The sequence below is a fragment of the Fulmarus glacialis genome, unplaced genomic scaffold, assembly GCF_000690835.1.
Source record: "Fulmarus glacialis isolate BGI_N327 unplaced genomic scaffold, ASM69083v1 scaffold34849, whole genome shotgun sequence".
Taxonomy (NCBI): Eukaryota; Metazoa; Chordata; class Aves; order Procellariiformes; family Procellariidae; genus Fulmarus; species Fulmarus glacialis.
This window is the reverse complement of record NW_009231953.1, coordinates 5380-19571: the sequence shown is the minus strand read 5'-3', so window position 1 is coordinate 19571 and position 14192 is coordinate 5380. Positions and strand designations below refer to the sequence as shown.

Below are 14192 nucleotides of genomic sequence, written 5' to 3'. Positions count from 1 at the left end.
CCTAAATGATTCTATGATTCTATAATTAGCTCAGTCTAGTCTGAGATACTATTTAAGACAAAGCACATTCTGTTTTAGTACATGATAAATTGGTCAATTTTTAAAAAGTCTTTAACTCAGATTTTAGCACATCTTAAAGTTTAATTTGTCTTGACTATAAAATTAAAACATGACTGAGCTAGCTAGCATGATCAGATATCACAACTAACATCAAATGTGACACTCCCAATTGAGACAAATTTATGTTAGGCTGTGAGTCTCTTGGCATGTCTATATAAATCTCATCTATTGGATTACGAAGTATCTCTTTGCTATCTCCAGATAACTCAGGCTTTCATTGTTGATGAGTGTACTTAGGGAGAAAGCCGTACTGAGTATGCCTTCACTTTGAAAAAGAGAGGAGTGCCTCAGATCGAGGGAAAAGGAAAGCAGATAAAGTGTTAATATCTGTGTCTTTCATACGGAGATTTTACCCATGTTGCAGGTGGATGACTGCCTTAAGTGAGCAGGCTAGCGGCCATGAATGAGACACATCAGATTTTGATACAAATCTGGGACAATAATTTGTCGTAAAGCATTGATGGAGGAATAGCGGTAGGGGCAACTTTGAAGAGGCCCCGATACCTATAAGGAACAAAAACATTCAGTTTTACACTGCGTAAAATTTCACATTGGGCAACGGACGGAGAAGATGCCAATAACTTTAAATTACAGGGTTTGAAGAGGAAACTACCGCAGACAGTGCCAAATTATATAGTTCGCTTTCATGGCCTGATATAGATCAGATAATCTGGAGCTTTGCTGGTAATTGAACCGCCATTTGGAGAGATGAGATATTAAAGTAAACGAAGGAGCTTGAGACAAAGGAATCACTTTTACTGGTTATTAACTGGTTATTATTTACTTGCCAAGGCAACCTCAATAGCTTCTTAAGAGAGAATTAGGATATCTGATTGTGTATTTCATGTGGCTTCTTATGTTCACACTCCTTTTATTGAGATGCTATTAAAAGAGAAGTAGGGGCCTTTATTAAACCACTTGTAGAAGGACTGGAATAACCAAGAGAAGCTGAATGGAACCAAAGAGACTAACCATGCTATTACTAAAAATATGTCTGAGTTACAAAGTTGGAATCTAGGACCAAATGTTCCCAAAGTTTGGACATTCGTATCCAAGGGTTTGGTTTAGCCAAGCACGTAGACAGCTGCTATTCAGAGGATATGTTAGTGCTTTAGTTTGTCTCAAGAGGGCACTTTTGAAGCGAACCCACCAATCATTACTATTAACCATGCTTTGATTCACATTAAGGAGCAACCTAAGAGAGCATAAAATGGGTTCTTTTTATGTGAAACATGAAGATGTGATCCAACATAGTAGTGGGCTTTCAGGCCATTTGATCAGACTAAAGCTAGTCCAAAGGAAAACACTTTGAAACTCGTATAGTGTGGGCACAGTGTCTTAGGAACAGGTGTTTCACTGTGCAGATCTGCTTCTCCTGGGCCTTGCTACTCGCTAACATTGCCATAGCCACAGAGTTGCTACCAGGCCAGAATTCACTTACAGATGTCCCCCTGCAGATTAGAGCTGGAGTTTTCAGTTGAAATGCTTTGATTTTTACATACTGTGTAATAGAAAAAGGAATTGTTTTGCCACTTTCGGTTGTGTTTATGCTGATCCAGTCTATTTCTTTATTTTCTGTGTTCCACGATACTCTTTTCACTTACTTTCCCCTCAAGCTTTGACTGTACATTTCACCTCAGTTTGTCTCTCCTCTCTCCATGATATTTTTTAAAGATCTGTGATGTCATTTCTAAGTGGGAACAAGCCTTAAAAGAATTGCATCCCGGGAAATATGAAGGTGGCACAAGAATTGTGAAGTTGACCTATAAGAACAGGTACTGTGCTTCGTTGGTTGGCCTCACTACTGCTGTTAATTAAACATATCTAGACTGGATATATCTCTGTAGATGGCCAGTTATTTATAGTACTGTTAGTGCCAAAACTATTTTAGCTAAGATGCGTTCAAATCCTACATGAGATGTGATGACTTTTGTGTGTGGTACATGTGTAAAAGAGGGTATATGGCCTAGAGGTAAAACGCAAAACACTTTGCAGGTAGCAGAATAGACTTAAAATAGGCTAAGAACTAGCTGTATTAGAATAAGACATACTTGGCACAATTTCATTTGCCTAGATCCTAAAACATAATTAAATAATGCATGTTAGGTGAGAGGAAGAGAGACCTGGGGGAAAAATCACCAGTGAAAACGAATATGCTGAAACTTGCAATTAAGCGAAGAATCACAAAGATGAAAAAGATACAAGAACAATGTTCTAAATGGCACAAGCTATAGAGAAGACATGTAGTAGCAGTGCCCAGACTCTATAAAAGAAAGAAACGTTAAAAGTTAGATGACAAGAGATAGTAGAGAATGAAAGTATGAGACAAAGATCTAAACCAAAAACTGGAACAAGTTCATAATTTATAATACAGACAGGAATTCTGAATTACAATGAATGGAGAGCTGTATATGAGAACAAGGAATGGCTTTCTGCATGTGAATTCTGTTTGCAGGCAAAACAAAGGCCACCCCAAAACAAAAAAGAGACAAAGTTCTGTATTGAACGTATGAAGATTTTGTTGACTGTAATGGTGGAAACAAATTTCTGTGAACTTTGTTAGTTGGTATAACAGAGGTGGAAGCAGAAGTTATTGCTTTTGACCCAGAAGGCAGTATTTGTTTCAGGAGTGAAACTTTGCAGTATTATTTTATTGGACTGGAATGTGCTAGACTGCACAGCAAGGATGTTTTGATAAGGTCTTTCCAAGGTTGGGCTGTTCTAACACCAAGGACTCTGATAAGACATGTGTAAGGTCACTATGGTCCTAATGGTGGTGTTAATCTTAGATTGACATAAAAATAAACAAACTGATCCACTGGAATGAATATCTTGTGTCATATTGTGGAAAATATAGTCATAGATGCAGCTGTAAATTAATATTTGAATCAGATGGTGTGGACTGTAAATGGGCATGCATGCGGAATGGTTCTGGGAAGCATTCCCCAAGCTGGTGTCATCAGCCCCCATTAGTCATCTTGCTATACCAGGTCAAAGAAGTTGCAAGTGTGAAGGGAATAAAAAATAGTAGGAAGCTTTGATTTACAAGAATGCTTCTTCGATTTTGAAATAAAGCCTGCAAATTTTTTTGCTGAAGCAAACTGAAGACTTTTTCAATAACAATATCAATGTAAGTGGTCAAAACAAAGCTGCCAAAATAACAAGTCTACAAGGCTGTCATGTAGAAGTTTATACGTGTAGAGCAGAGGCAGTTCTGTATTCTGTGATAAGCAGAGAAGGCCGTATCTTAAATATTGCCTGTCTGTGCTTGATGGGGATGGATGGACACTGATTTACCTGTGTTTAATAAGGCTTCACTGTCTTGAAGTGGCTGACATTCAGAATTCAAATGGCTTCCAAAGCTAGAAAGCATGTTTTGAGCCTCCTTGCCTAAATTTTGTTCATAAGGGAAGCACCTCAGCTTCCAAATCTCTGTCCAGTACCCCCACAATACACAAAGTTCACTTTGGAGAAGGAGGGGGGAGGAGGGGAAAAAACACTTTTATTTTTACTCACCTTGATTAAAGTTCCCACCTCTACTTTCAATTCACAATCCTCTCTGCTTTTTAGGCTATATTTTCGGAGCCAGGCCAAAGGTGAGACAGACCGGGAGCGGTTGCTACTGGCCTTCCAAGTCAGCAATGAAATAGCCAATGGAAGGTTTCCTGTTAATAAGGAATTAGCTCTGGAAATGGTGGCTTTGATGGCTCAGGTGAGTATGGCTATGGGTAGAAATCCTCTTTTGTCCTCCAGGGACTTCAGCTGAACACTGAATATCTTTGACTAAGCAGCTATCTTTTACATCAAAAGTGTTTTTTCTTACGAAATACACAGTCTGAGGTGTACCATGCCAAACACATTATACCAGCATACATATATTGTTAGAACACCTTTTGCTGTAGGTAAATTTGCTATAGGAGTGCCTCTCCTTTCCTTCTGAAGAAGAATATTGGAAAAAAACAGCGAGGCTGGACTATCCTCAGAACTGCTCCAAGTAGTGCCTTAGTAGAGACATGGAAATAGTATCACTACTAGAATTCCGTTTAATAGTAAAAACTTTCCCTGTTGCACTGCCAATAGCCTCTTACTCAGGAAGAGCATCTTGTAGGATCCTCCATTAGACCTCCAGGCTTGCATTTAGCATTTTACCACATAAAACACACAGTATGGGTTGTGGGCATGATAAGCAGGATAATAGTTTCTCACTGAGCTGAAACTGATTGTTGCATTTGTTAAAGCAATGTAAACTGAGATGAAGAAGCTGGGAACATTGTCCAAACTATTTACAAATAGGCTATTCTTTTAATTGGCCAACTGAAAATAAACCCCAAAAGCTTGGCAGTTATACAGAAGTGTCTCCCTACAACAAGTAGCTGGCCGATATCTTGTTTCACTTTCTTAGGATTCCTTGGGCAGTTATGTCCTCGGTCGTTGCAGTCATCATTTACAATGGTAAATGCTGTAGACAAAATTCCCCAGCCTAATAGTGTCTTTTTGCATGACTAATAAACACGGTAGTTATCAGTATGGGAATTCATGGAATGTTCTACTGCACTAAAAACCCCATAGTTCTGTTGCACTATGAACTATAACATTGTCTTAGGTGGAATATGGGGATTTGGATCGATCAGGATCTTCAAGTCCTGGGGGAACATCACAGTCGAAAATGCAGCATCTTCTCCACCAAGTCTTAGATAAATTCTACCCCAAACGCTACAAGCAAAACATTACTCCTGAACAGCTCAGGTAAATTGTTTGTTCTACTATACTTTTCACTGAAAACAAATTTTACTTGCAAAATGCTGTCTTTATATTTAAGAAGTTTCAAGAAGCCCTGTCAAGATTATTTGATGTAGAAACTTAAACAAAACACAAGTGTCAGGAGAAGGTTCCTTTAAAAGAAAATAGCAGTTAACTCATATAAAAAGAGCCAAATCGCCAACTAATTTTCCCCTCACAAGAAGTTTAAGCCTTTCACTTCTAAATTACCCATCTCAGTTCCAACAAACTCTAACCTAAGCCTAAAATGAATTGTTTCTGAATTTTTGTTCTACCCTTCCCCAAGTGTCAATTGAATCCAGATGCCTAACATTTGCAATCAGCCATAAAGCCAGCACATATGGGCTGCTTCAGGCCATGCAGTAATTCTGGTAGGACATATTTTGGCAGGGCTTTTTGATGTTCTGACTTGGAAATTCTCACACACAATGCAGAGATCTCAAGTACTCAAGTACAGAATTCAGATGCTGCCGTGGATCTCGGCTCTAACTGTTTTAACGAGAGAGAATGATAATCTTCCAGATCCAAAGCTGTTTAGGGATGCAGTGGTGGAACTAACACAATTACCTCCTTTGTGGAAGTAAATTTCATCTGCATGTAGCCAGGTAGCTGCCAAACCATCCCTAGTGAGCCAAATCAAGAGTGAGTTAATATATATTGCCACTCCATATAGAGCATACTACAGACAAGTTAAGATGAAGGTGAGAGTATAATTGAATGTGAAGACAAGCTGGGCATTTTACTGTGACAGCTGCCTGAGTGTTTGTAGTTACAGTTGTTTAATATATACACCAGTGAACAACTCATATGTGACTGGGATTCGTGGGCATTACAGTATAACTAGTAGTAAAATAATTGTGGAAGTAGAGAAAATGCTAAAATAAACTCAGGTTGTACAGCTCTCATAACTGACAGTGCTAACAGCCCTGTCCGTAGTGCTGTGTAGAACAGCCCTTTTGGAATGAGTGGTATATCTATTAACTGTTATAATTTTACTCACCTTTCCTTGGAAGACATTAGTAAATAATGCTGTCTTGTGTCTTGGATTCGGAAAGGCAACTGGCTGACAGGCTGGCGACAAAGTGGATGGTGCTGCAGGGATGCTCTCCACCAGAATGCGTTCGAATTTATTTGACAGTGGCCCGGAAATGGCCTCTCTTTGGAACCAAAATATTTGCTGCTAAGGTAACTGGAGCACACTTTTTTCTGTTCCTGAGAGTGAACTATCTGAGCAGACATATACCTATGATCTCTGGTAACACGGGTTGAAAATGCTTCCACTTCAGGAAGGGGAAAAACTGAACAATACTCTGTTCTGAACAAACAGCTCTGTTTGGTACCACATAGGTTTAGAAAGAAGGAAGAGAAACATGTTCTAAACACTAGGGGTTGCTAGCATTCAGTAAATAAATACTGAAGATTCCCTGGCTGCCTCAGTTGCTCCTAATACAGGGTACTGACTCTCCTTACAAACCTTGCCAAACTTTCTCAGGCAGGAATTTCCCTGGTCATCAAGGCTGCAATGATAGTTCAAAAAACACTATTTACATACCACTGGGAGGGGTGGAAGGGAAGAGTCTCCTATAAATCACACCTGGCAGCTGATGCTAGCTAAAAGGAAAATGGGTATTTCTGTCCTGTTCTCTGCTTGACACAGAGTTGGCTGCTTTCCTTGCCACATGAGAGAGGCAAGCACTGCTATGTCCTGTTGCAGAAACAGAAAAACTAAAGCACATACTGGGTAAGCTGCCAGCCCACAGGCATCAATGGGCGAGCAAAGAACAGCTGGAGGGAGTGCTTCTCCCTGTAGGTTGTATCATCCTTCAGCCCATCCCAGGCTAGAGCTCTGTACCTATTACCCATGCCCAAACTAATTAATGTCTTAGCACATAGTGGCTGTCTGAGAAATCTTGTTTTGGCATTAACCATCTTCCGCAACCCAGCAGAAACCTCCTCTATTGAAAGCTTGAGATAGGTCTTGTTCATAGTTCCATGTCTCTTGCTTTGAAGTCAAAGCTGCTATAGTTATGGAATAAAGTCTAAGGATGAAAGGGACCTCTTGAGTAAATATACAAGAAGTTTTCAAAAAGACAATTATTTCTACTGTCAGCAGCAAAAGCAGAAGAGGTTACTGGTATTTGAAGTTATGACACTGAAGAATCAGAATATAGAATAGTTCCACCCAGAGTTTAAATAATGTTGATATTTCTGATGATTAACATATTTTATAACTTTTCAATAGTTAAACAGCAAAGCCTATGGCATTAGCCACATAATAGCAGATTCCCAGGAAAGATTCATGTCATTAGCCATAACAACACATAACTCATCTTTAACAGATAATTGATGCACATTTGTCAAAATCTGTAAAAAAGAAAATTGCATTGATGTGATGGTACTGGGTGCACTGGTATTCTAGAAACCAACAGGCTTCACTGCCTGACTAGTTGATGGGAGTAGTATAAGAACCAGAGCAGAGCAGAACTACCGTTTTATTGCTCTGCCCTAGCATTTCCTTCGGTTTTAACTACACTGATGGAATTTAATTAATCTCAAAGCCTTCATTATCATTGCATCTCTTGTGCCACTAGTCCCAAAATTCTATGTAAATCTGAAAATGTTATTCCAGATTTTGAGAGAAGTCCTCTTAAAAATCAAACCAGATCAGACCAGTAAGCCTATAGGATTCTCTCTCATCTTCACTTTACCCTTAAAACCCAAGATTTATGTCAGAAACATCTTTGTGTGGTGGTCAGCAGATATCTAAATTAATAATTTTCTTTCCCTCTAGCCTATTTTGCCTTCCTCACTGGAAGACTGTCCAGTCTGGATAGCTGTAAATGAAGATGGTATCAGCATACTGGATTATAACACTATGGTACGGTGAGGAACACTGTTTAAGAAAAATAACTTACCTCCCACAGAAAGACATTCCCCTGAGTCCACTTAAAGTCACTAAAAGTTTGTCTTTAACTTCAAATGGATCCAGAAGTTAATTTGTAGAAGTCAGAGATGAGGGAAGTCAGTGCTATGTTTGAACGCTACATAAACAAAGGAAAATTACAGCTACAGTGTAAGGTAAGGTTTCATGAAACAGCTAACTGCCTCTTTGATGGGCAGCAAACATACATCTTGCAAAATCTCAGTGGTGTGTGCTTTATACCATCATCTGGGATATAACAAAGTTTGGACTGTTGCTCTGAAGCAGTGAGGCATCAAGCAAGCTAGGAGAAAACTAGAAATGCAATTCTCATTTAAGATTTCCCTGCCAGATGTTACCTATAGAGCCAATTACCTGTACTACCTATTACTGCTGGAGATCTGGCATTCTTGCAGTAAGTAGCAAATATATTAGGTTAAGGTGGCCGTTTTTTCTTTTACAGAACTATGACTGTTTCAAACTCTCTGTTGTCTGCAGCACTTGAAGGTCTCTTATTCATACTCCTCTGTGCTGACCTTTGGAGGCTGTCGAGATGACTTCATGATTGTAGTCATGAAAGAAAGGAGTTCTGGAAAAAACAGCACTGAAAAACTCCTTTTCACAATGGCAATTCCAAAGGTAATTACAAAATGAACAGTGAGTTTCTTTCCAGCTGGCAGAGTCACAGCTGGGCATTTTGTACAAGCCCTGGGGACTGGTACTTGTGGCTGCTGCGCTAGCTATATACATTCAATAAATCCCTTGTAAGCTGGAACCTTTAATCAAGAGACTTATTCTACCTAACTCTTAAAGACAGACCTTCATTTCAAAACCAAACAATTCCATGTGAGAAAGCCATTTGCAAAAGTTATGCAGTCAATAGGTTCTAAAAATCAAAGGGCACTCTTACCTCTAGTTGACTTACAGTTAATAATTTTCTTTTTTCCCCTAGATTGTTGAAGCAACACTTCTTATTGCTAGCTATATTAACTACCGTTCGACACCTTCACTCCTATCTTCTACACAGCCCTCCCGAAGCAAAACACCTGCTAACAAGCTCTGGGAGACTGAAAGTCGGTGCTTTATTCCTTCTGTGCCCCGAAGCACTAAGGGGCCCACCCTGCTCTGAGGGCTCATTCCAAATGACTTTCGGGATTTTGGGGTTTTTTTTGTTTGGGATTGTGGGGTTTTTGTTTGTTGTGTGGCTTTTTTTTTTTTTTTTTGCACTGCTCTGTACTAAATTGCAGACTGCTATGATTTTGCTGGTTACACGCCTTACTTTAATGTGGGCTCTGATTCTTTTTCCATAATAATAGACAAAGTTCCTTAGTGTGGGTAGAGGCAGTGTCCTTTCTCGTATAAAAAAAAAAAAAAAAAAAGCTGATTTTGGGGACTGTGCAGGAGTTTGCTTTCCATGCCACACTCCATCCAAAATACCATGCCTCAGGTCATTTGCCTGCACAGTGCTCCAGTCACATTGTATCTGCCCTCTTTCCTTGCACCCACTCTTCTTCCATCTCCTGATCTTACTGCTTTGCTTACAAGCACATCCCTTTTCTTTGATCCCTTCCATTTTCAGCTTTGCACTTGCCTTTAGATCACTGCACACCCTGTGTCTAGAATCTCAGTCCAGCTCTTAAAACTTCTAGTGACGTGTTTTCCTCATCATAACTCCTTTCACTTATTATCATTATTTCCAATAACCTTCTGTTTGCATCAATCCCTAACTTGCTCACTTTATACCTGAATTAGACTGCAACCTCTGCAAGGCAGATTTGAGTGGTATACAGGCTTGAATCTGACTGCAGTGGGCTGAGCACACAGTCCTATTAAAAGAAAAAACAAGTGGTAATGGATACTGTGGCATGTGGCATGAACCCTGTACAAGCATGCATCCTATTAAATACTGCCTGTATTAGGAGCTGCATATCACTGCATCATAGCTAGATATACACTGGAAAGGCTATTACCAGAGTGTAAAGATTAACATGACATAGTCTGATCAGGTAGTTTAGATGTAACTTCAGCTCCATGCACTGGTTGTGAATAGCCATCATATTAAAGTTTTTACCAGTGTTTAAATTCAATGTTGCCACTCCCAGAACAACTATTAAGATAGTCTTTTTGCAGAGACTATAATAGTTTTTATGCAACTGCTTAACACAACCAAGAGGACAATTTAATTTTCCCTAGAGCTAGAATGACTCCTCCCTGAAACTGATGGTAAAATTGAAAGACAGAAACTTTCCAAGTCCTTGCTCCAGACATGAAGGAGAGAAAGAAGACACTATTAAGAAGGAAGAGGAACTAAACTGACAAGAATAATTCCGATGCAAGTCAAGGGTAATTTCAGACCTGAAATAGGGAGTATCAAATAAGAGTTCAGTGGTACTCCAGAATATTTTCAACTTTAAATAAAGGAGGAAACCTAGTGTCTTTGCATGTTGAGGACTCAGAACGACTGGGACTGGAACAGTGTCAGATGATGCCCTAGCTCCTACAGGACTGATGCATTTCGGGACTTGAAGCTGTTCTATGCAACAGATGAACATTAGATCTCTGCTGCAGGGCTGAATGTGTCACGTGCTCCACCATCAGACAAGCGCTTTCAAGGACTCATTCTGTTAATCGCTGTTGTAGATGTTTTGGGATGTGTTTGAAACTGCACGTAATCTCAGACAAAGGAAGACAAGGCAAACAAGTTTTGTACTTTTTCTAGTCTTTCAGCAACTGGAACAGATCTTCCCAAACCAGCTCTGCCATTCTGACTTGACAGAAGCTGCTCCTTCAAACTCCTGCTTCCTTCACGCTACCATAGCAAGGAGGAGGTAGTCAGCAAATGTGTACTCAAGTATCGTTCTTCTGACTTTCCTAAAGAATGGGGTTTTTTTTTTGATCTGTTTCAAAGGGACTTCGTTATGATTGAGAAGGTTAATGGATTTTAAACAAATAAAAGAAAAATAGCAATTCTTCTCAAAAAAATCTAAATCTACCTGGCTTGAGTTCAGCTATTTTCATAAGCATTCTAAAAAAAGCTAAGGAAGAGTAAGTGCACTTTCAAAAGTACCATGTGCAACTTCATAATAATTATGCATTCATGGGCAACTTTCCCAAACTAGAACAGTGTGAATCCAACCATTAGAAAGAGTTCAGCAATAACAAACCAAAGCTATCTGCAAATGAACAAACCAACCATACCAGTGTTTTTACTCCCTAGTACCTCCCGCCAACCTTGAAACATCCAACTAATGCACACAGTGGTGCTGATACTTCAAGAAGTGTTTGTTTCACGCTTATGGTGGGTGCAAAGCCACAAATTAAAAGAGAATAGCATGGGACAAAAAATCGTTCTAAGCAATCCCTTATCAGCATCTTTGCAACACAAAAAAAAAAAAAAACCAAACCACCCCATGGTGGGTTGTGGAAACAATATGGCAGACATAAGACAGAAAAAGATTGTATGAACAGAGACCTGATTTGCACATACTGTAATGTACCCACTTGTTATGAATTTAAGGACCATCCCTTGAAGTTACGGAAAAGGGTAGAAGCTTTCTGAGCCAAAAACAATTTTGAGAAGGTATTTAGTCTTTTTTTTTTTTTGTCCCCTTAGATACTTTTAAGTGACTATATATCCTGACAGAGTGGTCAGTAGTATGTATTTCCTCTTTCTCACACACACACACACAGAGTGATCTTAGTACAGCTACATCGGTTTGAATACAGAGAGCATTATACCTCCTCACTCAATCACCTGTGCCTAACAATTCCTCCTGTACCTGAAGGTCTGTTTGGCAGCCTGCTTCTTGTATCCCACCAGTAACAAAGCTGCTTCGGAATAAGCTGAGCTGTCATCGGTGCTGGGGATGCTCAAGGCATAAGTGTCTCCAGTTCAGTTCAGAGGCTGTACTTACCTTACAGTGCTAACACTCATGTCCTTAGAGACTTGTACCAGGGCAAACAGGAAGCAGAGATGTTGAAGAAGCAAGAGCTGTCCTGAAGCTCATTATTCTCTGCCATAACTGCACTTTAAATTGAGAAGCATGGCATATAGAACTTTTTATTCTTATTTCTTAAAAATATTCACCAATTCTTTAGTATTTCAGGGACCACCCCACTCTGATGGATGCACATATACCTCCTATTTATAGCTTACCTGACTTCAAACAAACAAACGACCCTGTGTAGATACCTATTTTGTATGATTCTTTGGTAGAGAAAACAATTTTTATTTTAATCAATGCTTTTGGCAATGACTATTGCTGCAGCATAGAATGAGATGACAAAAGCCTTTGTTTTCCTAACTGCTGTGTGTATGTAAAAGGCTGTCTGGGAGATATTGTGAGATTTCTGTTTGTTCTTAATAAAATGCAGTTTTCATGAATTAAACTGTATTATTCTCAGAATGAAAGAAACTATTTTAAAAGCCAAAATAGTTTCGATGTAAACAAAACCAGACAAAGATTGTGTTTGGTATCTAGACACATACCTGGTGCAAACCTGCCCTAGTCTGATTCCTTGTTTCTCTCTGCTGATCTTCCCTCAGGTTTAGTGGATGACTAAAGTGCACTCCCATGGGCACAGGATATTCACTCCTCCAAAAGATGGCTAAAACAATCTTTCAGGCTTCCTCTTATGACACAGCTACTTGGTCGTTTCTTCAGTGCACATTCTCAGCACTTTATGGGATTTTTACAGCATAGTCAATGTTCCCAGCACACTCTTAAGCCCAAGACTCTGTCCACTCTGCTGAGACATAATTTATTTTCTGACACGTTCTCCCCACTGCTCAGCGAATCTTCCTGCTGCTATAGCACTCCTCAAGGGCCTCGACCTTTCTCTTCCCCATAAAGACAGACAACATGGCCGAACCAAGCCCCGAGCCATACGCAACTCAAGTATACCACATGGTTCTTCGTCAAAGGACTGCCATTGTAGTCATTTACACAGTCACACTCCCAGGGCCTGCTGCTGCTGTTAATAGCCAATTTCTGCCCCTGCTCTGACACCCGCCCTTCCCAGTTCTGCCTGGACTTGCAACCAAACACAGTTTGCATCAGGGTGCAGCTTCACTAACTTCAGAGAGACCTACCAACTTATATTAGGGCAACACTGGAATTAAAAACCTGGCCAACCCCCATTTAAAGTATTTATGAGAAATAAAACCATTAAAAATGAAGTAACCTAGACAATGTTACCCAAAAGCCAGTGGCACGTCCCCAAGCTGCTGCCTTTCACTTGGACAACCAGAATACTTCCTATGACATGAGCTAACCTGTGTCTTTCAAACTTCATGGCACTGTGAAAAAAAAAAATCACCTTATCTCTACTATATTGTATGATGGTATGTTGCCACGTTTTAATTACAGATTATGTAGACAAGCACAGTACAGCATTGTATGCAAATTAAGTATGACCCCTAGGCTCCTGCCAACTTGCTGGTTTAGCTCTTGTTTTGACATTTCAATTGTCTCAGTTACATTACTAAGGAGTCATGGAAAAAAAAAGAGAGAAAAATACCAGTTAAAGGTTATGGTAGCTTTTAGCTCATCAACAAAGAAGAATTTCCCAACCTTAAGTTACTCCCGAGAGCACAGATCAATAAAACTTTATTCACATAGTCATTACCATAATTTTCAACAACACATTTTCCTCACACTCTCAGAGCAATTGATGTGGCCCTTTTAATGCCACATCTTTTCTATGTCCCGTGTCACCATGCCCCTGCCCTATTCAGCAATGGGTCCATATTTTCCCTGTCTTACGTTTGCTACTTATGTACTTGTAGAAGCCCTTCTCGTTGCCTTTGATATCCCTCAACAGATTCAACTCTAGGTGGCTTTGGCTTTCCTAACCGCATCTCGGACAGTGTTGCTGTATTCCTCCCAGGCTACCTGTCCCTGCTTCCACCTTCTGTATAATTCCTTTTCGTGTTCGAGCTTTGCCAGGAGCAACTTGTTCATCCATGCAGGCTTCCTGCATTTTTGCTTGACTTCCTGCTCATTGGGATGTTCTTGAGCTTAGAGGAGGTGATCCTCGACTATTGATCAGCTTTCTTGGACCCCTCTTCCCTCTAGGGCCTCATCTCATGGGATTCTTTCAGACAGACCTCTGAAGAGGTCAAAGTCTGCTCTCTTATGTTTATTTCACTAAACATAATTGAATGCAACAGTATATTTTAATTTTATGTTATTTTCTTTCTGAAATTCTCCTGTGGATCAGGAAGTTACCCTCCCAGCCCACATATCAGCTTTGGTATTTAGAGTCGTGTATGTTTTTTTCAAACAAAGGGTTGAATAGAAACAAAAAAATGCATATTCTTGGCAGTCCAGCCAAGGTTACATTATGAGCTTATCATAATTTTCAGATCCAC

At 39.7% G+C, this 14192-nt stretch overlaps 1 protein-coding gene across 1 annotated transcript; it reads left to right on the top strand.

Moving 5' to 3' along the window:
- Positions 1-1794: 1794 nt before the first annotated feature.
- Positions 1795-9114, top strand: PLEKHH1 (pleckstrin homology domain containing, family H (with MyTH4 domain) member 1; the record flags this gene model as incomplete). The annotated part of the gene is made up of 7 exons (XM_009584746.1): positions 1795-1895; positions 3691-3832; positions 4724-4866; positions 5955-6084; positions 7691-7777; positions 8318-8458; positions 8772-9114. Coding segments are annotated over 7 exons (921 nt in total), but the record flags the coding sequence as incomplete, so codon positions are not given.
- Positions 9115-14192: the final 5078 nt, after the last annotated feature.